Raw genomic sequence first — 25,150 nt, forward strand, 5'->3', positions numbered from 1 at the left:
TTTTTTTTTTTAAAGATTTTATTTATTTATTTGAGACAGAGAGAATGAGAGACAGAGAGCATGAGAGGGAGGAGGGTCAGAGGGAGAAGCAGACTCCCTGCCAAGCAGGGAGCCCGATGCGGGACTCGATCCAGGGACTCCAGGATCATGACCTGAGCCGAAGGCAGTCGCTTAACCAACTGAGCCACCCAGGCGCCCTAAAAGCACGCACTTTTGTATACTTAACTTCATTCCTGGCTTTATATTATCTTCCCTCCTTTCTTCTTCCCCTGTTTCATTTTTCTTATCCATTTATTTAAAAAATTTAAACCAGTTATTAACATTATGAGGTATAAAAAGTGTATATCTAGTTTGAACAAAATTGGAAGGCTCAAAAGGGTATAAAACAACACGTACAAAGTCCCACCAAATATTGCATTAGAACACAAAGAAATAAAGGACACGGTCTGGCTTTTAAGGAGCGGACAACCTAGCAGGCAAGAACCAAGCAAACACAAGATTATCAACAGGCACGTTAAGTGCTCGGACAGAGGGAAATGTGGCTGTGGACACACAGGAAGGGCATCAAATTCAGACTGAAGGGCTTTTTGGAATGACTTCTGGGAGAAGCAATGCAGAGTCCAGAGGGAAAAGCAGTCTAACAGAGAAAGAGGCAAAGGCAGTCCAAGGGATGGAAAAGGCCTTATATATTGAGCTAAGGAGTTGAAACTTGATCCTGAAGACTATGGAGAGCCCACTGCAGGATTTTTTTTTTTTTTTTTTTTAATCTTTATTTTCCATTTATTTGGAGGAAAAGCAGAGAAGGATGCACAGGCACACTGCAGGATTTTAAATGGGATTTAAATGACACGACTAGACTGGCATTTCAGAAAGAACAGGCTGGGAGGGTGTGCAGGACAGATCGATAAGGGATAACAAAATGAACCAGCAACTCTAGCGATGCAGTCAGAAGTGATAAGGACCTGAGTGATTTAATACATTAAGAAAACTGAGGTTCCCATTTTTATTATACTTTCTAGCTACGATTAATATGTAAGAATGCTATGAGTTTTTGCCAAACTCAATAAATTTAACCTCTTGAATTCAGATTTCTGTATTTCATATCACCAGATAAACATAATTTTATCTCTTTTCAAATATTTATACTTCATTTCTTATTGTACTGGCCAGAACTGTATTTTTTAAACATAATTACCCACACTGTATGATTTTAGGCTATAAATTGAAAAATAGTCCAAGGGAACAAAATAGAGATTTTGGAAATGATTTAAACTCTTTAAGAACTTAATATTACAGGGGGGCCTGGATGGCTCAGTCGTTAAGCGTCTGCCTTCGGCTCAGGTCATGATCCCAGGATTCTGGGATCGAGCCCCGCATCGGGCTCCCTGCTCAGCGGGAAGCCTGCTTCTCCCTCTCCCTCTGCTTGTGATCCTGCTCTCACTGTGTCTCTCTCTGTCGGATAAATAAATAAAATCTAAAAAAAAGAACAAAAAAAACTTAATATTACAAACCAGAAGCAACATAACAATGGTGAGAAGATCCGCTGTTGAAGGCATGTTGTTGGGAGAGTTGGTGTCCGCCTGCCTATCAGCACAGCACGGTAAGAACCGCTTCCCACCCCACGGCTGCGGGCCCGCTCAGATGGGTCACAGAGTTATATGTGAGGGGGAAAAGAGAAAGGAAGAAAATGGAATAGCATATTTATTCCAGCTGTGGAAGGAAGATAAATTTCTGACTATTGTGAAATAAAGGATATTATCAGAGACAAACTGAATAGGTATGAATATATAAAAATAAAATAGTTTTGCCCAATGAAATGGAAAACGAAGGGAAAATAGAAGATGAAGAAAATAACAGATATAAGCTTGCCAGTCTATGTCTGTGTGTATATATAAATCTATTACAAATATGAAATATGTAAGGTTAATAACAGTATTTCATTGAATAGATGATCAAACGGTCAAAACAGATAGATGATCAACTTACACATAAAGGAAATAGAGTAAATTATCCTTTGGAATACTGCAGAGCCTCTACGAAATGAATGAAACATAAAAACACCTGGAGGGGGGCGCCTGGCTGGCTCAGTCAGTAGTGTGTGTCTCTTGATCTTGGGGTTGTGAGTTCAAACCCCACATTGGGTGTAGAGATTACTTAAAAATAAAATCTTTAAAAACAAAACAAAACAAAACAAAGAAAACAAAACACCTTTAGGGACTCACTACACACTTGCTAAATGAAGTGGCGGACAAAGAAAGCTGGAACACAGTGTAAAGAAAAGTACACTTATATATTGTTGGAAGCACTGCCCACTAGCCCAAGCTCTCTGGAAAGCCACACAAGAAAAGTAACAACAGCTACGTATGAACGCACGCACGTGTGCAAACACACGTTCCTACCTTTTAAGTCCACTTGGAGGAACTATATCCCAGAGAGGATAAACAGTCATTTGTTTAATGAGATTCAGATGGAACTATTCACAACAGGAAGAAGTGGAAATAATCCAAAGACCTAAGCAAGTAAAGAGGCTAAATGAACCACAGGACAGCAACAACGTGTGTTGCTCAGCTTTTAAAAGGACACATATGGGGCCATTCGGAACTAGAAGAGCAAACACAGGAACTCACTGAGGCTCTGCAAAATGCGTGTCTATGTATGTGACTTAAGAAGGATGCAGACGGGGTGCCTGGTTGGCTCAGGCGGAAGAGCGTGAGACTCTCGATCTTGGGGTTGTGAGTTTGAGCCCCACGTTGGGTGGAGAGATTATTTAAATGAATAAAATTTGGGAAAAAAAGAAGCAGCAGGATGTTGACAGAGTGAATGTTTTCCTATGCTCTTGATTTCTGTGGCACCGCAGGCCCGGGGGCTAGCAAGAAGCCAAGTTGGTGCTATTCAGCTAACAGTACACTGATCTCCTTCCTTCACCATAAGTCCCACGATCCAGCAGGCACCTCACCTTCATACTGCAGGAAGTGCCGCCGCAGGAACGTACACTTCGCTTTACCACTGAGGTTTCTGGAAAGGAAAGCAAGTGCTGAGTGTCTACCGGCCTTACCGTGAGTGTGGCCAGGGACATGAAGCCAATGAGGTTATTCCATACTTTATCGATGTCCTTCAGCAGCTGCTGGAGCTTCTCACTGCACACTGCGGTGGCTTTTATCCCGAGCTCCACGCGCTTGGTCACTCTGTACACCTCAACAACACCTGCAGGGTGAGAGCGCCAGGTGAGGGCGGGGAGTGCAGAGACGGGCAGCACAGGGCCCCACTACCGCTTGCTGGTATCTTAGCTGGAAATATGGACTATAATGTACTACTCCCTGCGACCAGTCTACACAGTGCTGCAGTGTAAGAGCTCACAGCACCACTACACTACCTGGGTTCAAATCCCGGCTCTGCCACTTACTAGCTGTGTCACTCTGGGCAAGTCACATAACCTCTCTGGACCTTACTTTCTTCATCTGTAAAATGGGGATAATAAAAGCACCTCACCAGAGAGGATTAAATGGGTTAATACTGTAAAAGGCTTAGAACAGTCCCCGGAGAACAAGAGACACTACGGAAGTATTAACTCATTTTTTTCTGGCTTCTTTATAAGTCCATCTGTTTAAGTTGGGAAATCCCATTAAACTGGCAGAAAATGGGAACATCAAAAGCCTAGAAGAATCTGAATGTCAACATCATCACAAAGTAATTAAGAAATATTTCACTTCTCTGAATGCCCAATGATTTACAAACCCTGTGGCTTCATGCATCTTTTATATATACTTAACAGAACATAGGATGGTTCCTCTCCTGTGGTCTCTGAATTGTGGCTGAATTCTTCCAGCCAGGATGAAAGGTGCCAAGTATCTTCACTTTCTAAGGACAGCCACCAGACACATGCCCAACTTCCCCCCAAGCCTCTAGAAGACAGGACTGGAGGAATTCCAGGGGGTCTTCAGAGTAGGGCACCAGGAGCTGGGGTACAGCGCTCTGCTTTTCCTCTTCTTTCCCCAGAGGAAGGGCAGGAATGACTGCTTACCCTAAGCCAAGGGAGGGGGCTTCTAAGACAATCTTTCACAGATACCAGGAAATCTAGACAAGGATAGACAGGCACCCTCCTACTGGTCTGTCTGTGCAGTGGGGCTGTGCCTGACTGAGCAGGGGGCAGGAGCTAGAGCGAGGCGGCAGAAGCGAAGGAGAGATCGCATCCCTTTACCGCCTGCTCGGCCAGCGCACGTCTGAGGGACTACCGTGTGCCAGGCACGGGTCGAGGTGTTAGAGGCACAGCAGGGCTCAAAACAGACCGAATCACTCCCTTCCTGGAGGTTCATTCCAGGGAGGGAAAGAGATCATCAGCAAAAATAAGTAAAATATACAAGCTATTAAAGGCGACAGGGCAAAGGAGACATCAAGCAGGGAAAGGGACAGGAAGTGCAAGGGTAGGGTTAGGGGACACAGTTATGAGAAAGGGAGGCCAGGGAAGACCTCACTCAGAAGGTGGCACCTGAGCAGAGATCTGAAAACGACTAGGGTCCAGCGCACGTGGCTCTGGCCATGGCCAAGCATAAACTTCAGGAGGAGAGCAACACTGGACTGGACAGAGACTGGGGTCTCAAGTTGGACTAGGACATTTAATAGCTGAAGATGGTCAGGGAGGTAAGGAATCTGTGAAGTCATTAAGGGGTACAGAGGAAGAATCGACAGAGCATGAGCGTGGTAAGGCATTAATTGGAGACCCAAGAATTTTGCTGAGATCAGGAGTTGGGACGCTTAACTGACGGAACCACCCCAGGCGCCCCCACAAGGATTTCATTCTAATGCCTCATCTAGGTCAGGTTCTTTGATAAACCAGTAATGCAGACCCAAGTTTACACTGTTGCTGGTATGTGTATAAGGACTTAGAAACTTCGCCACAGGGACCTGAAGTCAAACAATTGTTTCTGTGACTTAAGCATCTTACCTACAAATGCAGATGCTACTTAGTGAAGTCACATGTAGCTTGAAAGATCTAGGTTAAAATACTTAACGTAAGGGAAAACTGAAAATATTGTGAAGTGTCAAGATTTTGAATAAGTAAAACACAAAAGAACATACCTAATAAATACTCCATGCCTTGAGCTGACTGGATTACTTCTGTGCACACACAACTACTACTGATTCCATTTAAAGTATCATTTGCCTTCTTAATGACCTACGGGAAATGAAATCACATCACCTTAGATAATCGAGAATAGTCACTGCAAATCAATTTCCTATTAGGAGAAAACCCAACGGAGAAGCCAGGAGGTGTGAAAAAGCACGACAGGCTGATAGATGTTTATGACTATGCGGACACGAATCTGAGAACTTAACTTTAACCCTGAAGAAACAATCCTCCATTTCTCTGGAAAAGAGAGAGGCTCTTTAGGGCGCCTGGGTGGCTCAGTTGGTTAAGCAACTGCCTTCGGCTCAGGTCATGATCCTGGAGTCCCGGGATCGAGTCCCATATCAGGCTCCTTGCTCAGCAGGGGGTCTGCTTCTCCCTCTGATCCTCCCCCCTCTCATGCTCTCTCTCTCTGTCTCATTCTCTCTCTCAAATAAATAAATAAAATCTTAAAAAAAAAAAAAAAGAGAGAGGCTCTTTAAATACTATTTTAATTTAGGCAGTGTTAATGATATCACTTTGTTATTTTTTAAACACAGGGACAGGTGAGGACACAAGTGACAAATGAGCCAGTGTTTGCTATCATATATGTGAAAGAAGCCTCCTTTAAGCTATCTGACTTTCCATAGAGCTTCCCTTTGCACGAGGCCATTGAGGGAGGGCTCTCCTCGGGTTTTCCTCTGTCCATTCGAATGAACCAAAAGAAGGCAAAATGGCACAAGACAGCACTTACATGCATGTAAGCACCACAAAAATGACATACTCACATCTAGGGCACTCCCCAGGCATCTCTGCCATTCGTATGCATATCTCTCATTCTCCTGTGAAATTTATAACAAGAACCGGGTTAAACCAGAAAGGCCAGAATCAGAGATGACTTCTGTCCATTTAAAGAGCACTAGAAGACTTTCCTTTTTATTAAAACCACTCTACTTCAAGCACAGTTTATCTTTTGAAACCACTAATGACTATTCAAAATTATTAATACGTGTAACTTCTGAGCACAGGATTTGCGAATCTGAGGGAAATGTTTTGTAGCAGCTTCCCTCTGTAAATGTTGCCTCATTTGTTCTAGTAATAGCGTAAACTGCGTCAAAGGTGCTCACCACATAGATGTTTCGTACGAGAGCCAACCCTAAACCACCGGCTTTCCGCGCCACAGCTAGGTCACTGTGCGCGTATGAGTGACAAGGAGGGCCAAGGCGGAGAGTTAAGAGCATTGGCTGTGGGAGGAAGACAGTGTGGGACTAAGACGCAGCCAACAAACAAAGATCCGGAACATTTTCCCCCTCTCCTCTATTTTGACGTTTTAACGTTCGCTAAGTCTAAAACGATAAAGTCTAAGCGCTCAAAGAAAAGTTCCTTTAAACACTTTCGTCCTTGTGAAGTCTCATGAATAATTTCAATTTTAGGGTCACTGACAACTTTTGGCAGATGTCCCATCTGAGAAGTATTTTCATCCAGGGCTAATGTTACCATGCTCTCCCTCTAATTAAATATTTTATGTCTGGTTCCTTGTGACTTTCTGCCCCCGCTTCCCCATAAGTATCTTTTCTTGAGGCCCTCAGTGCACGGCTGGTCTTCGACCTGCCCCCTGGAGGAAACTCCCCTACTCACCTCCACCTCTCCTGTCAGATCTTTGTACTTGTCACGGATGACAGGCAGGGCCGGCTTCTCACTAAGAGTGTTGGAACGGTCTCTGAAAGGCTGCTCCAAAGCCGGAGAGGGAGAAGAACGGCTTATTTCTTTATCACCAAGGCTCAAACTCCTTTTGTGTGATCCTGGAGAAGTGGATGGCACGGTCAAAGGTCCTCATCACTCAGATTAATTCAAGCCAAGGCTTTTCCTTGCTAACACGACCCTCTCTTCTTTAGATGCTTATGTCATGAAGCATTCAGAAACACAGTCCTTGTTTATTCTTCTCTGGCAAGCTATCCAGGCATATCTCAGGAAGAGTGTGCATTTGGTTCTAGACCACGTCAATAAAGCGAGTATTGCAATAAGGTGAGTCAAATGTGCATGTAAAAGTGATGTGTACCCTGCACTGTAGTCTGTTAAGTGTGCAATAAAGAGCATTTTAAATATCAGTGCATAAGGGTTGGGCTGCTTTTCCAGGCCTTAGTCATGGATTTGCACCGAGCTCCTACCTACCCCCAATCCAACAGAAATCAATGATGCCTTTGGTCAGGATGGGCTTAAAGCAGGAAGGGCACACTCAAATGCCTTTGGGGAGTAGGCAGGTCAAGTAAATGACTGAAGTAGGTCAGCCGGAGACAAGAAGTGGTGGGCCTGTGACACCGGGACAGCGCGTCCCATCTGTCAGAGTGCTACTCAGCCCCATGGGATTGTCAAAAGGGGAGACACAGGCTTAGTAGTGTCAGACAGGACAACTTTTCAAGAAAAGCTAGAAATCTAGTGCTCGATTCGGCAGCACATATACTAAAACTGGAACGATACAAAGAAGATTAGCATGGCCCCTGCGCAAGGATGACACGCAAATTCGTGAAGCGTTCCATACTTTTTAACAATAAAAAATTAAAAAAAAAAAAGCTAGAAATCTAGACTAGGAAATCTCATGATTCTTATACACTGGCAACTGTTCCACACATTAAAAAACCTTCTGTGTGGCTCAATCAAAAGTCTGAAGACCGGATCCAGATCCATGGCTACCACGTTGCAGTCTCTGGATTAAAAAATACCGTCCATGGCCAGGGAGTAGGAGTGGAGCTAACTTGCCCACAAGTGGATCAGATCCATTTCTCTGGCTCTTTTAACACAGTACCCCTCTAGCCAACATGCTAATGAACAACAGACTCTGAGCTATGTTTGTTTTTAGCCCCAAAAGCAATTATCTGAGGGATACTGGCTTGCCTTCAGTTCAGCTGCAAACCTTTTTTACAGCTATGTGTAACAGACCCTGACTTCAGAGGCTGCAAAATCTATTTCCCTCTAAACCAGAGGCCAACTTTTTATTCGTATGAAAGAACATCTTTAAATATCAGTGCATAAGGGTTGGGCTGCTTTTCCAGGCCTTAGTCATGGATTTGCACCGAGCTCCGAAAAGACCATAGAGTACAATAGTCTACACCAAAAGCTACTCACCTTGAACAGAAAGGTCAAAGGTCGCCAGCTCACTTTTGATCATTTCTTCACTGGATTTCATTTTGCTCTGTGAATTGGCCACCAAAAAGTCAAATTTGCTGATTTTGGGCTTTTCACTTTGAAACTCTCCAAAGTCATCTGAACACTCTTTGGGGGTGTCGTGAGAAGTGCTGCTGGAAGCTGGGCTCGGACAGGTGGTCTCCTGGCTCCATTCGGCTGTTGGCAAGTCCTGTCTTGTGAAATCTTTATATTCCCCACTTTCATATTCCTTTTGCTCACTGGCCTGAGGAATCACATCTTTAAAATTGGCAAAAGCTGGGAAGGCGGTCTCTGGAAGAGCATCTTCACTTGCGAAGGTTGTTACTTTGGAGAGAGAGGTCATGGTGAGGTTTTCGGAACTGCCAAATGAAGTCTCTTTCTTTTGAAGAACTGAGGCAGCTGAGGAGGACCCGCTTCCTGCTGAGAGGACAAATGGAGAGAGTTTTCTGCCCTGAGACGCATCATCCCTGTCTGACCAGTCATAGCTCGTAAGTGTGCTCACTGCAAAATTGCTACTGTAGTTTCCAAAAGCAGCATATTTTAAGTCCTCTATATCTGAAAGGGAAATAAGACCCCACGATTAGAGGCAAGCTCGTGATTTAGGCAAAATGCCCTAAACTCTGCAGAAGCAAAATGTCTAGCATATTTGATTAGTTTTATGCTATGCTGGAGTTAACTAAATTTAGAGCTTGTACTAAAATTAAAGGAATCGGGCTGTAAAATCTGATCTTTAAAAACCCACATTAGCTTTGAGTTGGCATTTATATTTAGTTACAAAGAGCCATTTTTTTTTTTTATGTAAACATTACTATAAAAAGACAGGAATATCATCTACCAGTGTATGACATGGTTCAGGTCATTTAATAAACTGTTCACATATAAACTTTAAAATGTACTTACAATACTCCCTGCCTAAAACTGGTCCCTTTCATCTTGACTTGGTTGGGAAAAGTTCCTTTAACACACGGACATATTAAACGTACATGACAAATGACTTAAAAACTGACAATTTCTCAAAAGTGAAGTGAAAATAATGTTACCTAACTTTTAACCCATTCTTAGGAGTCTCTGTCTCAGGCAAGATCAAAGGTAAGATTTTAATTAAGCAGTTACTTACCTAGTTGTTATTGTCAATATGGACGCCACACTGCTGTGATGGAGTATGAGGAAAGAAAAAAAATCAATCTAATCTACTTTAGCCTCTAAAAAATAGAATCAAACTTCTGGGTTCTGGTGGGTTCCTGTTTCTCCTTCAACAATGTATCAGCCCCTCATTAAAAAAAGAAAAAAGAAAAGAAAGAAGAAAAAGAAATGCTGGGGCAGAAGACTCATTTTACAAAGCAGTCTTATTCGTTTAAAGAATTTAAGAGGTAGCATAAAACAGCAGAGAGAATGTAAGATTTTGTTTTAAGTAGGCTCCATGTCCAGCGTGGAGCCCAATGTGGGGCTTGAACTCATGACCCTGAGATCAAGACCTGCGCTGAGATCAAGAGTCGGAGGCTTAACTGGCCGAGCCACCCAGGTGCCCCAAGAATGTAGCTTTTTGATTTAGACAGATCATGGTTCAATTGCACGGTGCCACCTACTGCTTGCGTGACACGACACAAGTTATTTAACAGTTCTCATAACTTTGGTTTGCTTCTCCGTAAACCTAGCCGACCATTGCCTTGGAAGGGCGGTGCTGTGACGCTTGTAGAGGTCCCGGCTCAGCGCCTGGGGAGCAATGCGCGAGAGCGGGCCTTGTACACAGCACAGCGGCCGCCGGCCTCCATCTGACATTTAGTTGCTGCCTTAGGGCCTAAAATGGAATTATTTCAGAGTACAAATGAAATGTCAACTCATCCTTTTAATGGTCTTAATTGGGGGGAGTTTCCTGCCTGTTTTCAAAGAGCAAAGCAGCTGAGGCTGCGGAGCCGCGCCTCCCGCGGGCCGCCCGTCCAGTCTGGCTGACCGGCTGAGTTTCATTTCCCGCTCCGCGGGCCAGGCCGAGACTCCCTCTCTCTCACCACCGCAAGCGTGGTTGGCAAGGCAATGCTCGAAAGTCCTGTGACCCAGGTTTTGCTGACTAAGTCAATAGGTGAACCACACTAGGTCCTTGTGTCTGTCTTCCCCTGAGGATGAAGGGATTCCTGACATTTCCACAGCTCTTCTAAGAGTAGACTCCAAACCTCTCTCTTTCTCTTTCAACTCAATTAGGAAATGGGCACTAAATAATAAAAGTGGAAAACCGTGGATTACACAAAAGGCGAACCAGCAAAAAGCAGATAACTTTCACAGAACAGTGTATTTTAAACCTCTGTGGTGTGAACGGCACCCTTCAAATCTGGCTGGTTAAACAGGAGGGGGAAAGAAAGATTCAGGTGAGAAATGTACAGTTTAGAATGAATAAAAAGAGGCCCCAGACAAAAAAATGCCTTCTTGGAGTCTGGCTGTAGTGTTTTGTCCCTCCCACCCCTCCCCCAAATAATGAAAGGGATCAGCAGGTGCCCTGACTCAAATGAGGTGAACTGCAATCAGGAGGCAGATGCAGTTAAACATGAGAGTCGTCTCCAAGGGGTGCATTCAGAAAAATGTCTCACAACATGGGTATTTTTTATTATCAGACCCTACTAGAAAGCTTTTTGGGGAAGCTGTATTATTAACTGCTCCAAGAATCTCATCTACTAAAAGGGTAGCAATTTTCCCAAAGACCAAAGGTAAATTTAATGAAAAGTTAAGCTCTAGTTCAAAAACCACAACCCAGTTGCTACGTTAATAAAAAGACTCTTTTGCGCAATTATGCAGTAAGAAAAAAACAAGGGTTTAAGAAAAAAACAAAACAGAAATGATTGTAATATAATCAGGTAAAAGGCATTATAAACAATAAGGGATTACGTTAGCTGAAGAGCTTTTAAATATTTTTATAATACTACAGATCTTCAACAAACCTTACTTTTATTAAAAATGAGAGGCATAACATTTTGCCTTTTGGAGCAATTTACAGAAATGACCAAATGAAAGATTAAAAAAAAATTTATAATAAAAAAAGAAGAGTAAATATACAAGATATACCAAAATCCAGCCTCAACGTTGATTTTAAAATTTTACTTTGCTTATTCACTGGCTACTAGAGTGTAAAAAAAAAATTTACTGAAGTGCAATGCATTTGAACACATAAGGAAGTACTAACACTGAATTACGTAAGGAAAATGAGAACACTGTCTTTCTAAGTCTTAGCATTTTTAAATAATATAAAAACTGAGTAGTATTTTCTGGAATGGGGAATCTTAGTAAGCCATTTTCTAAGAAAAATGTAGTAAATCAGTTCACTGAGGGAAGGTTAAACCAAGAAAATTTCTCATTTCCCATGTTAACAAGTCTACATTTTCTAAGCAGTCAAATTACATGTATTACTGTGTGATGGTTTTCAAAATATTAAAGCTGCTGTAAGTCCCACAACGTAAGTGATGGAAACCCTGTCTGGAAAAATGATGTGGAATAACCCACATTTTGTAATCGCTGAAGTTTCTATAGATGGGTTTTTCATTTGAGAGCTGAATTCTGAAAATTGCGGGAGAAACAGGAAAAAGAAAACAGAATGGATGCAATAAAATGAAAAGAGAATCACTACTGTATTTCCAGTTCTCCTGGAGAGCTCTGGGGCTGTGCTAGGTTGAACAGCAATTGCACACAGATAATAGGCCAAATTGTGTGCTGTAATACTGGTATTTGTTGGCAACCAGGAATGTCCTATTACAAAGGCCAGAGGAATCAAGTAGGCGAGCTCCTTTCCATCATGGAGCTCAAATCAAGACATGGATTTCTTGCTTATGCTGGCAAGTAACCCTAGCAGTCTCTTCCATAACCTCTGTGCAAATCCCCTCTGAACGGATGCTGAAGACAAAAACAAGATATTTCTTGGAACAAAGAATGTGAGCCGCCACTACACGACGCAAAGGCCATACCGATTTCCATGGAAATTTTCTAAAGCAGTAAGCATATGCCCAGGTGATTAAGTTCCTGGCTTTTGAGAAGGGAGTTTAGAAAAAAGCAGAAAGGATACATGTGCAAAGTCCACTATTCTCCAGGGTTTTATATAGCAATAAAAATGTTTATGGGACTAAGGAAGAAATATCTTTTAATTTCCAATAGTGATTTAATCCAAACTTCACATGCCAAAGCAAACCATGAAATATTCATACATCTCAACTTCTTTCCACCCCTGACCCTGTTCTACCTTCACATGCTCTATTAACTATAGAACCTGGCTATGTCCTGGAAGTCTCAAACACTCGGAGAGTTAGTTGTTCAAGAAAAGAGGAATGAAAGTGATCACAGTGTGAGTATGACAGGCTACAAAATGCTGTGGTATAATTGCCTTCTAATGTTCCCTAATCTGCATAGAAACCTCCCATTCTTCCTTTGTCCCGACTCACAGAAATCTATGGTTTAAATGATACCCACACTATCTGTAAGTATGCCCACGTTTCTGCACCAGTGCTTTCAAGTTCAACACAGAAAAGCAGCTATTCTGGGGATATTTTAAGTCAGAAGGGGCTGGAAGGCCAAGGAAGAGTTTCAGGATATACAGTTGACTCTTGTATGATACGGGTTTGAACCACACAGGTCCACTTATACGTGGAGTTTAAAAAAAATAAATACAGTTTAGCACTGTAAATGTATTTTCTCTTCCTTGTGATTTTCTTAGTAACATTTTCTTTTTGCTAGTTTACTTTATTATAATACCTAATACATATAACATACAAAATATGTGTTAATTGACTTTATATTATCAGTAAGGCTTCTGGTCAACAGTAGGCTATTAGTCAAAAGCTGTATGGGGATTTTTGGACCACACTGGGGGCAACAACCCCCATGTTGTTCAAGGATCAACCATACAGTGGGACTGCTCATGGTCATCATGAAAAATCTCATTAAAAAACCCACCATATGAGGACAGAAGATGGCAACTGTAGGTGGGGCCTTATGGCCATGCAAGAGAGAGGGCAGCACCCAAAAGACCCTCTTATGCCCGTGACCTTATCATGCTTTCAAAGCCATTGGCCAACATTTTCCAAAACAACTTATCAAAAGAATTCAACTGATGGAAAACAAAGCTAGAAGCAACTCTTTAAAAAGAAAATAATTTGATTTTGAGTTATTTTAGGATTTAGCCCGGCTTCTTCGATACTGCCAGTGTCCCCTTCATGTTCATCTGCTACTTTTAAAAATCAGCAGAGATTTTAATGTGAACAATCGAGTGATTGTAGAATATGAATACACTTGTATAATTTCTCAGGCACTGATATATGACATCAAGCACTAGCTGTATTACTTTACTTGACATAGGAGTAAACAGAACAGTATTTTTTGTTTGTTTGAACCTATAGCATAGAGTTCTTCAAGTCTTTATTACAAGTTTATATTATTATATTATTAAATGAACGTGATTATGTTTTACACACAGTTATAGTTAGTTATTTTCTGCAGCCTGTTCAGATAAATGCAGAAAGGGCAAAATAAAGCAGTCCCAGATGGACCAATCTAGCATTAGATAATTCCATTGACAAAGGAATTTCCTCACCAAAGCCACAAGATTGGTTTTAAATATGGCACAAGAAAATCCTAAATAAAGGGCAGTTGGTATCATCACTATATGGAGGCTACACCAAGATCTCTTTCTTCCAATTTAGTTTGCAGCACACATCATAATTAAGACATAATATATTTATCCAAACATAGTAATTTGAATGGCAGACTCAGCTTTTCTTTGAATTAATCCAAACCCCAATATGCAACTCTTTTCTTTCTCAAATGGCCTATTTCAGATACTGTGAGTGATCTCTCTGGAATCCTATTCAAAATCCTCATCTAATGGTTTAATTTCCTGTCTGCCTCAAATTTTTAAAAAAGAACAAAGAACTAAAATCTCAAAATATAAGGAAAAAAAAAGTCAACCGTGGAAACAATCTTTTTTTCCAAGGTCTTTACTGGTCTTGGGTTTATGATAAAAAAAATAAATAATATTCCCAAGGTTTTTTGCTATTTAATATACTCTAAAATGGAAAAAATATTTTCCAAACTTGGCATTCTCTTATTGCTAACTTTTATGTGTCTTTCTAGAATTGTTTTCTTAAAAAGGAAAGTGGTTTAAAGCTTACTTTGAGGACATCCCCTAAAATTGTTTTAAGAACTTGCTTTATGGGGGTGCCTGCGTGGCTCAGTCGTTAAGCAGCTGCCTTCCGCTCAGGTCATGATCCCAGGGTCCTGGGGTCGAGCCCCACATCAGGCTCCCTCCTCGGCGGGAAGCCTGCTTCTCCCTCTCCCACTCCCCCTGCTTGTGTTCCCTCTTTTGCTGTGTCTCTCTCTGTCAAATAAATAAATAAAATCTTTAAAAAAAAGAACTTCCTTTATGGACTATGAGTGTAAAAAAAAAAAAAGACTCAGGGTGGCTTCATGATACATTCTGAAGCTGGAAAGAACATGCTCTACAATTAGAGCCCAAGTGCCCATTTCAGACTCACACTGAATTCAGTCCTGAAGACTTCCTGATATTAACACTGAACACTCTCCATTACAGAGATTATCAATTTAAATTCAGTTTTCATGTACTGTGCTCAGAAGTCCATCTCAATACCATTTCATGATTTATTTTCAGTCAAACTTACAGGTATCTAGTTATTAACAGATGTATCCCCTGTCCCCAACACTCAACTCTTAGATTTGTCCCCTCAGCTGCTCCCTCTCTTGTCTTGGAGACAGGCTCTGTCATGTTTACTAAGCAATAAGATCTACTCCGTTTTTTCACTAGAAGAAAGGAGTAAACTTTTCCTATTGCATAGTGTAAGGTTAAAGTTAATGTTTTAATCCAGTGCCATGTTAAAAATTTCTATCAATGGAATTATAAGGGGCAAAGGCTAAACCAATACTTTCTTAGGAGAAAGGTATTTGAAGAAACAAAACAAAAGGGAAAGACCCTCTAATCACAGGAGGTGCTATTGCTTTTCACTTGATACGGACCAGGTATTTCTCTGGTCTAACCCTGAAAAAGTACAAATTACACACATCCCCACACTTTCAAAATATGCCAAAGAATTATTTATTAACATAGGACTTACAGATCACAAAAGAGAGTGGTACAGAAGAGCTGGAAAAGAAGTCATCAGAATAAGCATGCAGATCAGTATTTGCAGAGGAATATACCAAAGCAAGTTTGAAAAGGCACATTCACACAGAAAATGTCTAAATTGAAAAAAAAGACATCAGAAAAGCAGCCAAAAAAAAAAATACTAATAATAAGGCGCTGATTAAAATACAACGATTTTCAATGTCAAAGAAGAGCTACTTTACAGGTAGGTAGGTAGCTAGCTACAGAAGTCTTGCTAACCCTTTGAGAGTGGCACAAATGAGGGTAAGCTCTTGCTGCCAACAAAACCAGATGATTGTAAGGACTGCACATCAAGATGCTTCAGTGCCAGAGAGATTAAATTTGGTGGTGGGGACAAAAGCAGCCTAGTTGAAATTATATGCAGCAAGGGCTCAAAGGGTTAAATGTAATAATATGCAGAGAAATCAGGCAATGTTATTAGTATTATCTACCTTCCATACAAAGAATTATAGCAGGAGTTAAAAGAGACAGTATCCGCTTCAGAGTTAAGTTAGGGTTTCTAAACAAGATTAAGGTCCAGAGATAGCAATCTACTAGGTTTCATTCTCTTTTCATCAGCCCCCTTTTTATTTCTCCAACAAGAAGTACCTTTAACCCTCAAACTAAGAGAGCAAGAGACACTGTGGTCAACATGAGGTTAAAGTAAAACCAAACTGCATTGAAGAAGTCCCTGCCATTTACCTTCGACAATACATGTATGCAGCAGTTTTGCTCAACAACAGTATAGCTCATTGGTGAGACATCAACCCCTTTTACCAACCGCTCTAAAGGGATACTGCTCCTTTCTGACAGGCGGTTTACAGGTCAAAAAGAGGAAACAATCTGCTTTTGAGAATATCCTCAAACTGAAGAGACTTGGCTTGAACATTACAGGTTCCAAGCTGGGGATGTTCCAAACATACATAAAAGAACATGAGCACAGAAGATTATTTTAACAGGTCAATCAAAACAAGCTCGGTCAAAAAAAAAATCTCCCCTCCCCAAATAAAATGAAAAAAATTAAAAAGAAGGAAAAAGAAAAAGACATCCCAAACCTGATTTAGACTCATCTCATAAAGACATCTAGCTTGGCACTATGAAAGAATATAGATTCACTTTCAGAAAAATAGCTTCTAATTAATAACTTTGGAGTCCAAAAGGCTAGTATACATGTCATGAGATTTTTAAATAAAAATCAGATATTTTTCAAAAAACAGAGCATTTTGCAACTGACCACTGTGGCTCAAGCAGCTCATACAAAAAAGAGAAACAAAATCACTCGATCAAACAAACAGCAGCAAAAAAAATAGGAAAACATCTGAGGAAAAGTACAAAAAAAGGAAGTAGACAGTGGGGCGCAAGGAGCTCTGCAGACAGCCCGCTCCCTCGGACAGTGCCCTAGCCAGCCACCATGTGAGACGCATCCTGCCTCTGAGAACCTGCTCCTGATCCAGCACGCTGTTCAAGGGTACCTCCGACACTTCAGTCGCTAAAGGATGGATGCAATTTTGTTCTCTGACTTACCAACTTGATATATGCAAAAGCCGTATTACTTTGATGTTTCCGCCACAATCTGTAAACTTGGAAGTGTCTTGTGTGTCCCTCTCTAGTTAAAACACAACAAACCCTTCAAATGCGTAATACGTTCTCTAGAGTAATACAGTAATACTGAGAGAGTTCTCATTATTAAAGGCCACAAAATGGGTTTATCTTTCTACATAACATACCAAATAACAAACCAAAATAAAAACGAGGATACTTGGGAATCTAGTTTTTATGACAGGAAGCTGGACTAGAGAATAAACCGCTCCAAGTAAATCCATACAGAGTTTAGAGAGGGCTCCCTTGTAAGACGTTTTCAAACATTTTATGAGAAAGTTAGTAGTTACCCTATTCTACCATTTACAGATTTGTTACGATTTAATATTTCCAGTCATAGAGTTCAGGCCGAAAACCGTACCTGAATTCCACTAACAACTCACGCCCTCCTCCTTGCCAGACTCTGGCACATAGGACATCCACAGACAAGCTTTCCCTCCTCTCCTGTGGGGACGTGGCCAACTGCAATACAAGCGGCTAGACATTTTTACTTTCTTGGCCTACCGAGAGTCAGTTTCTGTAAACCGAACAGAATACTACATTGGCAGCTGCCAAACAGACCCAAGAGAAGAGAGAAGGCGAGGGCAACACTGACCTCACTTACAGAAATAGAGGAACATTACTGACACTGCAGAAGTCTTTGTAAAATTCCTAGTGCTGTAGGGTTCCTTCAGCAGTGGATTTTTATGTGCCTCTAACACCAAGTTGGTGTTCGATTTCGAAAGTAAAAATATTTTAGCGATCCAATCTAAATTCCACAGTATTCATGGGATCCATATGTCCAAGTATCTATAGAATCAAATTTAACACTGCTTTAATGGGATTGGCAACGAAGATGTTATTAGAAATTCATAAAGGTTAAGAGCCAGAGCCTCACTCTACTGTAAATCGACACCCACCAAACCACCTTTGAAATCTACATCACCATCACCAGAGTAATCTCACCAATTCCTCACCTGCAGCAGGAGGATGCTGGCCACTAACTGTTGGTAAATCCAAAGAGCTATCAGACATGACATGCTTAAGATCTCCTCCCACATCAGCCAGTTTCATGTCAAACTGAACAGAGAGTGCATCTTCAGAGTCCTCCTTGCCAACACTGCTGCCGCCGATGGAAGGGAGATCCAAGGACTTCACCGAAGCAGAGTCTTCTTTGGTGTGTCTGAAAGCCACTGATTTCTCGCTCAGGGATTTGTCTGAGTTCATGGAAGAAAATTTACTGGAGTGGAAGTCAGCAAAATCATCATCACTTTTTCCTGAAGGAGTGTTATCTTTCAGTTCTTCACCACCTAGTCCAGATCCTTCCAGAGAAAGTTGTTTGAAGACATCATATTTGGTAGACGCAGCAGCTGAGTTTTGTCCAGTCTTCACTGTACTGCCCGAGCTGCCGGTTAGAGGAACAGGACTAGCTTCCTCTTTAAGGGCATCGTATTTGTCATCGGCCTTTTGCTCAGCTGAAACAGAGCTATTACTGAAAGCCATAAAATCTGCAAAGTCATCCTGCTCCCCAACAGATGCTGGACTAGAATATTCCCCAAAAAGGTTGAATTCTCCAAAATCATCAGCCAGACTAGACATCTTCGTTGATGCCAATGCTGTCGTGGCTGCAGCAGATCCTGCTGGCGGCGGTCGTGTGGAAACAGCTTTGGATGCACTAAATGCAGCTGAAAAAGACAAGGGTTTCTCGCTGCTGCAGTTAACAGAGGAAAACATGTCTAGGTCTGCTAAGTTCAGAGGACTTTTCACTTGTGTTTGTTGTTTCTGTTGTATAGCTCCTGAGGGAAAGGCCGCTGGAAAAGTTTGGTCTTTTGTTGGTGGTTCTAGTGGTGATAGACTGTCGGCAGTTTTAAAATCGGTGAAGCCGTCATCAGTGCCTGCGGATCGGAATTCTGCAAAGTTTTCTCCTGAAAGAAAAAAAAAAAAAAACACAGCCAAATGAATAAGAATGCTGAGCTGAAAACCACATGATGCACAGCATATTAAATTACAAGCATACTTTTAGAGACTATTCCCTCATCGGCTTGACATTATTTAACTACACTGTAAACCCTACCAAAACATCTCTTTGGAAACTACACATCTGCTTCCACCTTGAAGGCTAGTGATACCAAAAGAAATACAAATCAAACCAAGAACACCTAACACTGTCAGTTTCATTTGCTCATCTAAGTGTGCTAGGTCTCCTAGTGCCCGGTCCTCCAGTTGGCCCAAAGCGCTGCTCTCAGGACTTCTCACTACAGCTAGCCAGCCAAGCACACAAGGGAAGGAGAAATACGTGCTGGAGGATCCCGAAGAGACACACGTTGAAATAATGATCCTTTAAAGATGAAATGTTTTACATGGTGATCAACCAGGAAAAAAATGTCACAGTTACCAATGAGGTATTATGAAAAATCCTCCATCTAATATTTAGGATGTGAAACACTTTGCTCAACGTGGCACTGTAAGCATATTGTTAGATATCTTGTGGTCTTGCTCCAGTATATGGAGGCATTAATTTGAAGGGAACTTTGATGAAAATTTTTGAAAAGGTATCTACTTATTTGCAAAGCATTCTAGCTAAGGACACTTTTTTTTTTTTTTTTAAGATTTATTTATTTGAGAGAGAGAGAGAAAGAAAGCAAGCGAGTGAGCATGTATGCTCATGTGAGCATAAGCGGGAGGGGCAGAAAATCTCAAGCAGACTGTGTGCCGAGCAGGGAGCCTGATGCGGGGCTGGATCTCACAACCCTGAGATCAGACCCAAGCCGAAACCAAGAGTCGGACACTTAACTGATTGCATCACCCCCTGCTAAGGACACATTTTAAAGTGGTTTTTCTATACCCTACAACAAATAAGCCAATCTCATGGAAAAAAAATGAGTACTTGGGTTGTTCTTGAAATCATCCATCCCACTGTACCAATGAGTGCTTATTCTTATTTATTAAAATTCAGAGGGATTTGAGTAAATAACAACTGTATTAAAAATTTCAAAGGATAGGATTTAAACTTTATATTGTGCTATTCTGAGGAAGGAATTACTGAAAATTTTTTTCATCATTTTCTAGAGAAAATAGGTACAATGTATTTCCAATAAATAAATTGACTCAATTAAGATGCTGATAGAAATCTAGACCCATGATTCTAAATAGAATTCCTTTTATTATCAGAGTAACGTTATCACTCATAAGTATGAGGTTAGGATGCAGATGATCTCAGTTTTTCTAATGCTGTCTGAAGGTCTTCCATAAAATCCACTAGGTTTTACCAAGTAATGAAAATCAAGAGATAAATCAAAATATAAATATAGCTATACCAACATCACTTATTTGAAAATATGAGTGCTATTTCTGGACAGTTATAAACTAAAATATAGGCTTTAATTTTTGTCCATTTTTAAAATTCTGTTTGTCCCTAAAAATGAGATATAGAAACAGATGAGCTATGAAAGTATATTTCAAACCAAAATCTAATTCTTAAAACTGTCATTAAAATAAAACAGGCTTTAAATATATTGTGTTTGTAACATGATATACACTTTGATATAAGAAGAAAGCATGGAAAACAATGGAAGCTGATTTAATCAATTCACCAGCATAATTCATCAACACAGAGAAATCTATTTAACATTAGGGGAATTTTAGAAAGAGAGGAACAGCATTCAAAATTTCTGTATTTTATGTTTTCAAGACATACCACTAATAAAACTAAAGTCAATTTCACAAATTGACGGGAGAAGCAGATGTAAAACTTTAAAAAAAAAATCACCCTACAATTTTGGATAAGTATATTACTGATAATATTTGTATCATTTCTGCAAATGAAAACGTAACAAGCAGCCAATTTAGTCACACACTATATTTTTGATGTGCTGCTTTGAAATTATCTGTGAAATTGACAAGTTTTGCTTTGTTTTTTTTTTTTTTAAGATTTTATTTATTTATTTGAGAGAGAGAGAATGAGAGACAGAGAGCATGAGAGGGAGGAGGATAAGAGGGAGAAGCAGACTCCCTGCCGAGCAGGGAGCCTGATGCGGGACTCGATCCCGGGACTCCAGGATCATGACCTGAGCCGAAGGCAGTCGCTTAACCAACTGAGCCACCCAGGCGCCCCTTGCTTTGCTATTTTTAAAAAGAAATTACTACAGCAAACTAAACTTACTGATGAATTGTAAATGTTTCCATTAGAAATGTAAGCTGTGTGAAAGGGTCAAAAAGAAATAAAAATGGGTGGGTTTACAAGTTCAAAAACAAAGGGAATTTTGGGGCAAATAAACTAGTTGCAGTCATTGGAAGCTTGCATATCAGAGGGTACATTAATCCTCTGAATCCCCATAAATTCCCCTCTCTACTTGTCACTTTTTAGGCCCTAAAAACATTTCAACAGAGGTCACTTTTTGCTAAAACTTCAGTAAGAAGGGTCACTTCTCCATATACAGTATTTTCCTCATCTCCTTAAATTTATGGTTTAAACTGTAGGGGTAGGAAAAAAGGAAATAACATTAATCTCTGTCACTTAGTAACCTACAAAACCCACAGTTCTGAACACAATACTACATGATTTTTCATAAATTCTAAGACACTAACATACTTGATGCATTCAGGCCAATGTATTTTTTTTTTTTTAAAGACTTTATTTATTTATTTGACAGAGAGAGAGGGAACACAAGCAGAGGGAGTGGGAGAGGGAGAAGCAGGCTTCCCACTGAGCAGGAAGCGCGATGTGGGACTCGATCCCAGGACTCTGGGATCGTGACCTGAGCTGAAGGCAGACGCCTAACGACTGAGCCACTCAGGTGCCAGGCCAATGTATTTTTAATGAAAACAGAATAAAATATTCTTTTAAAATGAACAAAGAGTTGGCACCTCTACCTGGAACTCTTTAACTCTTTAACTTAAAGTTAAGGCAGGAATGAAAGCAAGCCAACAAACATGGCAGCAACAATATGGGGTTCTGTTACTAAAGTACTAATAAAAGCAGCACTAAGGTACTGTTTCCATTTTGATGGCACCACCGTCTTTCTCAGGAATAACATACCTATGATATGATGATTAATACCACCCTACACAAAGAACTCTGATATTAAACCATGCTCTTTACTCCAAACTTGCCTTGGCCCAAGAGGTAGGTGAGGAAAGCACTGCTGGGAGTCAAACCCAACTGACAAGCCAAAAGTTCCTCTAGGGTTTTTTTTTTTTTTCTGTGTGTGTGTTTGAGATTTATTATTTTAGAGAAAGAGAGCATGTGAGTGAGCAGGGGGAGGGGCAGAGGGAGAGAGAATCCTGAAGCAGACTCCCCGCTGAGCGCAACCTCAGGACCGAGATCATGACCTGAGCCGAAATCAAGAGTTGGCCCTCAACAGACTGAACCACCCAGGTGCCCCAAGTTCCTCTAAGGTTTATCTTTGTACTCCTAGTGCCTAACACAGGCATTGAGGAAAAAAGTTATTACATCCTAAAGGCTTGAATGAAACAAGGCAACACTTCTAGAACTTAACAGCTATAAGGGATTGAATATTTTTAGAATTGGTGGGTCTTTCTTTTTAGAGATATTTAAATAGTACACTTAAAAAAATTTTTTTTAAAGATTTATTTTTGCAACAGAGAGAGAGAAAGTGCGCACAAGCAGAGGGAACAGCAGAGGGAGAGGGAGAAGCAGGTTCCCTACCGCCGAGCAGGGGGCCTGATGCAGAGTTCCATCCCAGGACCATGGGATCATGACCTGGGCGGCAGGCAGACGCTTAACCGACTGAGCCACCCAGGCGCCCTAAGCAGTACACTTTTCCCTTGAACTTTCACACATACATTATCTTTCCTATAATCTCCTCTCACCTCCCCCCGCCACTCCCACCCTCTTGGACAGAAGGGTGAGAACAAATGATTATCAAAGGATGTTTCAAATTTGAGCACTCAATACACAAAGATAGAATATGGCACTGTACTGAGGAAGAAATCCTCATGAGGGTATACAAATATCATAGCATGTGCAGTTAAGCTTTGAAGGACATAATTTGACCTATGGATTATCTAAACCCTACACATCAGGTTAGGATTTAACCACAAACATAACTTCCAGTCTTTACACATATGGCTCTCAAACTATCATTCTATATTCCCTTCTACTCTCTTTAAGCCCTTCTATAAATCCCTTTTACCTCATCTTATTAAATTATAGCCAATTTTGAAAATCTTGAAAAGACTGGTTGCTACCTTTTCCATAGTCCACAGACTGATAATAGTTCAAGTTCTTGTTAAACGTTAAAATAACTGAGACCAGTCACAGCCCTCTATTTGATACAGAAGTCTAACTTGGCTTGAAGGCTTCCAGTGAAAGAGAAGCACTAGCTTCAAAAGAAACTGCCTCGGGGTGCCTGGGTGGCTCAGTCGTTAAGCGTCTGCCTTCGGCTCAGGTCATGATCCCGGGGTCCTGGGATCGAGCCCCACATCGGGCTCCCTGCTCCACGGGAAGCCTGCTTCTCCCTCTCCCACTCCCCCTGCTTGTGTTCCCTCCCTCGCTGTCTCTCTCTCTGTCAAATAAATAAAATCTTTAAAAAAAAAAAAAAAATTGCCTCAATTTGGGGTTTGCTTTAAATTTTAGAAAATAATTTCCAATAGCTGAACCACATTTTGTTTCCTTATAATTTCCAAAGGTACAAAGCCAAAAAACCCTCACACACACACAATATTATAAAGACATGTTCAGGAATATCACTGAAAGAACCATCAACATTTTTTTTTTTTAAAAGATTATTTATTTATTTATTTATTTGACAGAGAGAGACACAGCGAGAGAGGGAACATCAGCAGGGGGAGGGGGAGAAGGAGAAGCAGGCTCCCCGCAGAGCAGGGAGCCCGATGTGGGACTTGATCCCAGGACGCTGGGATCATGACCTGAGCCGAAGGCAGTCGCTTAACCGACTGAGCCACCCAGGCGCCCCATCAAAAATATTTTTTATTAAAAATTGAGGGGTGCCTGGCTGGCTTAGTCAGAGGAACATGCGACTCTTGATCTTGGGGCCATGAGTTCGAGTCCCACATTGGGTGTAGAGATTACTTAAAATAAATAAAATTTTTTAAAAATTGAAGTAATTTAGGGGCGCCTGGATGGCTCAGCCGATTAAGCATCTGCCTTTGGCTCAGGTCATGATCCCAGAGTCCTGGGACCGAGCCCTGCGTCGGGCTCCCTGCTCAGCAGAGAGCCTGCTTCTCCCTCTCCCTCTGCCTGCCATTGTGCCTACTTGTGCTATCTCTCTGCCAAAGAAATAAATAAAAATCTTAAAAGAAAAATTGAAGTAATTTATCCATTTAAGGAATCAAAAACTTACCTGAAGATTTACTCTCTGCGGTCTGTTCAAGTTCTCTGAAAGCACTGTATTTATCACCAGGCTCTATGATGAAAAGACAGAAAGTCCATTAAGTTTAAGAATCTTGAGATTAAACTCAAGTAAGTAAGGCAGGCAGACTGGGTTAACCAAACCATACATACTTGACATGTGGTGTAAGCATTTTATACATTTCTCACAAAAGGCCGCCACTAAAAAGGTTTACATTCATAGGTTTATGAATTGACAGCGTGTTTTTACCTCCAAATGGAACAGTATTTTCAGAGGACTTGTCAGCTGTAATTCCTTTAAACACAGCATATTTATCCATCGAAGCTGATGCTTTAGTTCCAGGAAGTGGCATCAACAAAGAAGGGGCACTATAAGGGAAAATGAAATATTTCTTAATGACTAGAACATTGAATCCTTCCCTTATCAAGTAGAAGCTTAGAATTAAAATGGCGAACAGGTACCTGGTTAAAATTCATGGCTCCCTGCTTTAAAAGTTAGCAACTGTTTATATTCACCACAGAGGCGAAAAAACATTTTTTTTACACATCCTTTTTCTTGTAAAAATATACTGACACACCGCCCACATGATAATTCTTTGATTATCTGAAGAGGAGTCAGACCCACACTGACCATCTAATCATCGCTGTAAGTCACAAAAACAGTTGGAATGGCTCTGGAAATAGATTCTTATAGAATGATGACCTCCTAGAATTTTAACTTAAGGTCCATAAAATTGCAAAAGTGAACTGTTCCAAATATGTATACCCAATATTTTAGAGTAAATTCTGTTAACCTTCATATAAATTATTCTTTGAAATGGGTTCAGAATGCAGAGGTAGAATAGTT

At 40.9% G+C, this 25,150-nt stretch overlaps 1 protein-coding gene and 1 non-coding gene across 13 annotated transcripts in view; one reads left to right on the plus strand and one right to left on the minus strand.

Moving 5' to 3' along the window:
- SYNRG (synergin gamma) overlaps window positions 1-25,150 on the minus strand; it is a 72,291-nt gene that overhangs the window by 5,828 nt on the left and 41,313 nt on the right. For 9 of the 12 annotated variants that reach the window (XM_031027450.2, XM_081805323.1, XM_031027445.2 and 6 more), the window contains 8 exons: window positions 24,554-24,672; window positions 24,296-24,358; window positions 17,948-18,895; window positions 8,228-8,821; window positions 6,743-6,906; window positions 5,893-5,946; window positions 5,077-5,173; window positions 3,056-3,204 (listed from right to left, as the gene is read on the minus strand). In XM_031027450.2, the coding sequence (XP_030883310.1) occupies window positions 3,056-3,204; window positions 5,077-5,173; window positions 5,893-5,946; window positions 6,743-6,906; window positions 8,228-8,821; window positions 17,948-18,895; window positions 24,296-24,358; window positions 24,554-24,672 (2,188 nt within the window). The remainder of the gene's footprint in view (window positions 1-3,055; window positions 3,205-5,076; window positions 5,174-5,892; window positions 5,947-6,742; window positions 6,907-8,227; window positions 8,822-17,947; window positions 18,896-24,295; window positions 24,359-24,553; window positions 24,673-25,150) is intronic. The other 3 variants (XM_006732695.3, XM_031027447.2, XM_031027448.2) reach the window with 2 other exon arrangements.
- On the plus strand, window positions 7,541-7,647 carry LOC115940727 (U6 spliceosomal RNA). The gene has a single exon (XR_004075460.1). It is a non-coding gene; the product is annotated as a U6 spliceosomal RNA (small nuclear RNA).

This window comes from Leptonychotes weddellii, chromosome 15, assembly GCF_054177405.1.
Source record: "Leptonychotes weddellii isolate Sample4059 chromosome 15, ASM5417740v2, whole genome shotgun sequence".
Classification (NCBI taxonomy): domain Eukaryota; kingdom Metazoa; phylum Chordata; class Mammalia; order Carnivora; family Phocidae; genus Leptonychotes; species Leptonychotes weddellii.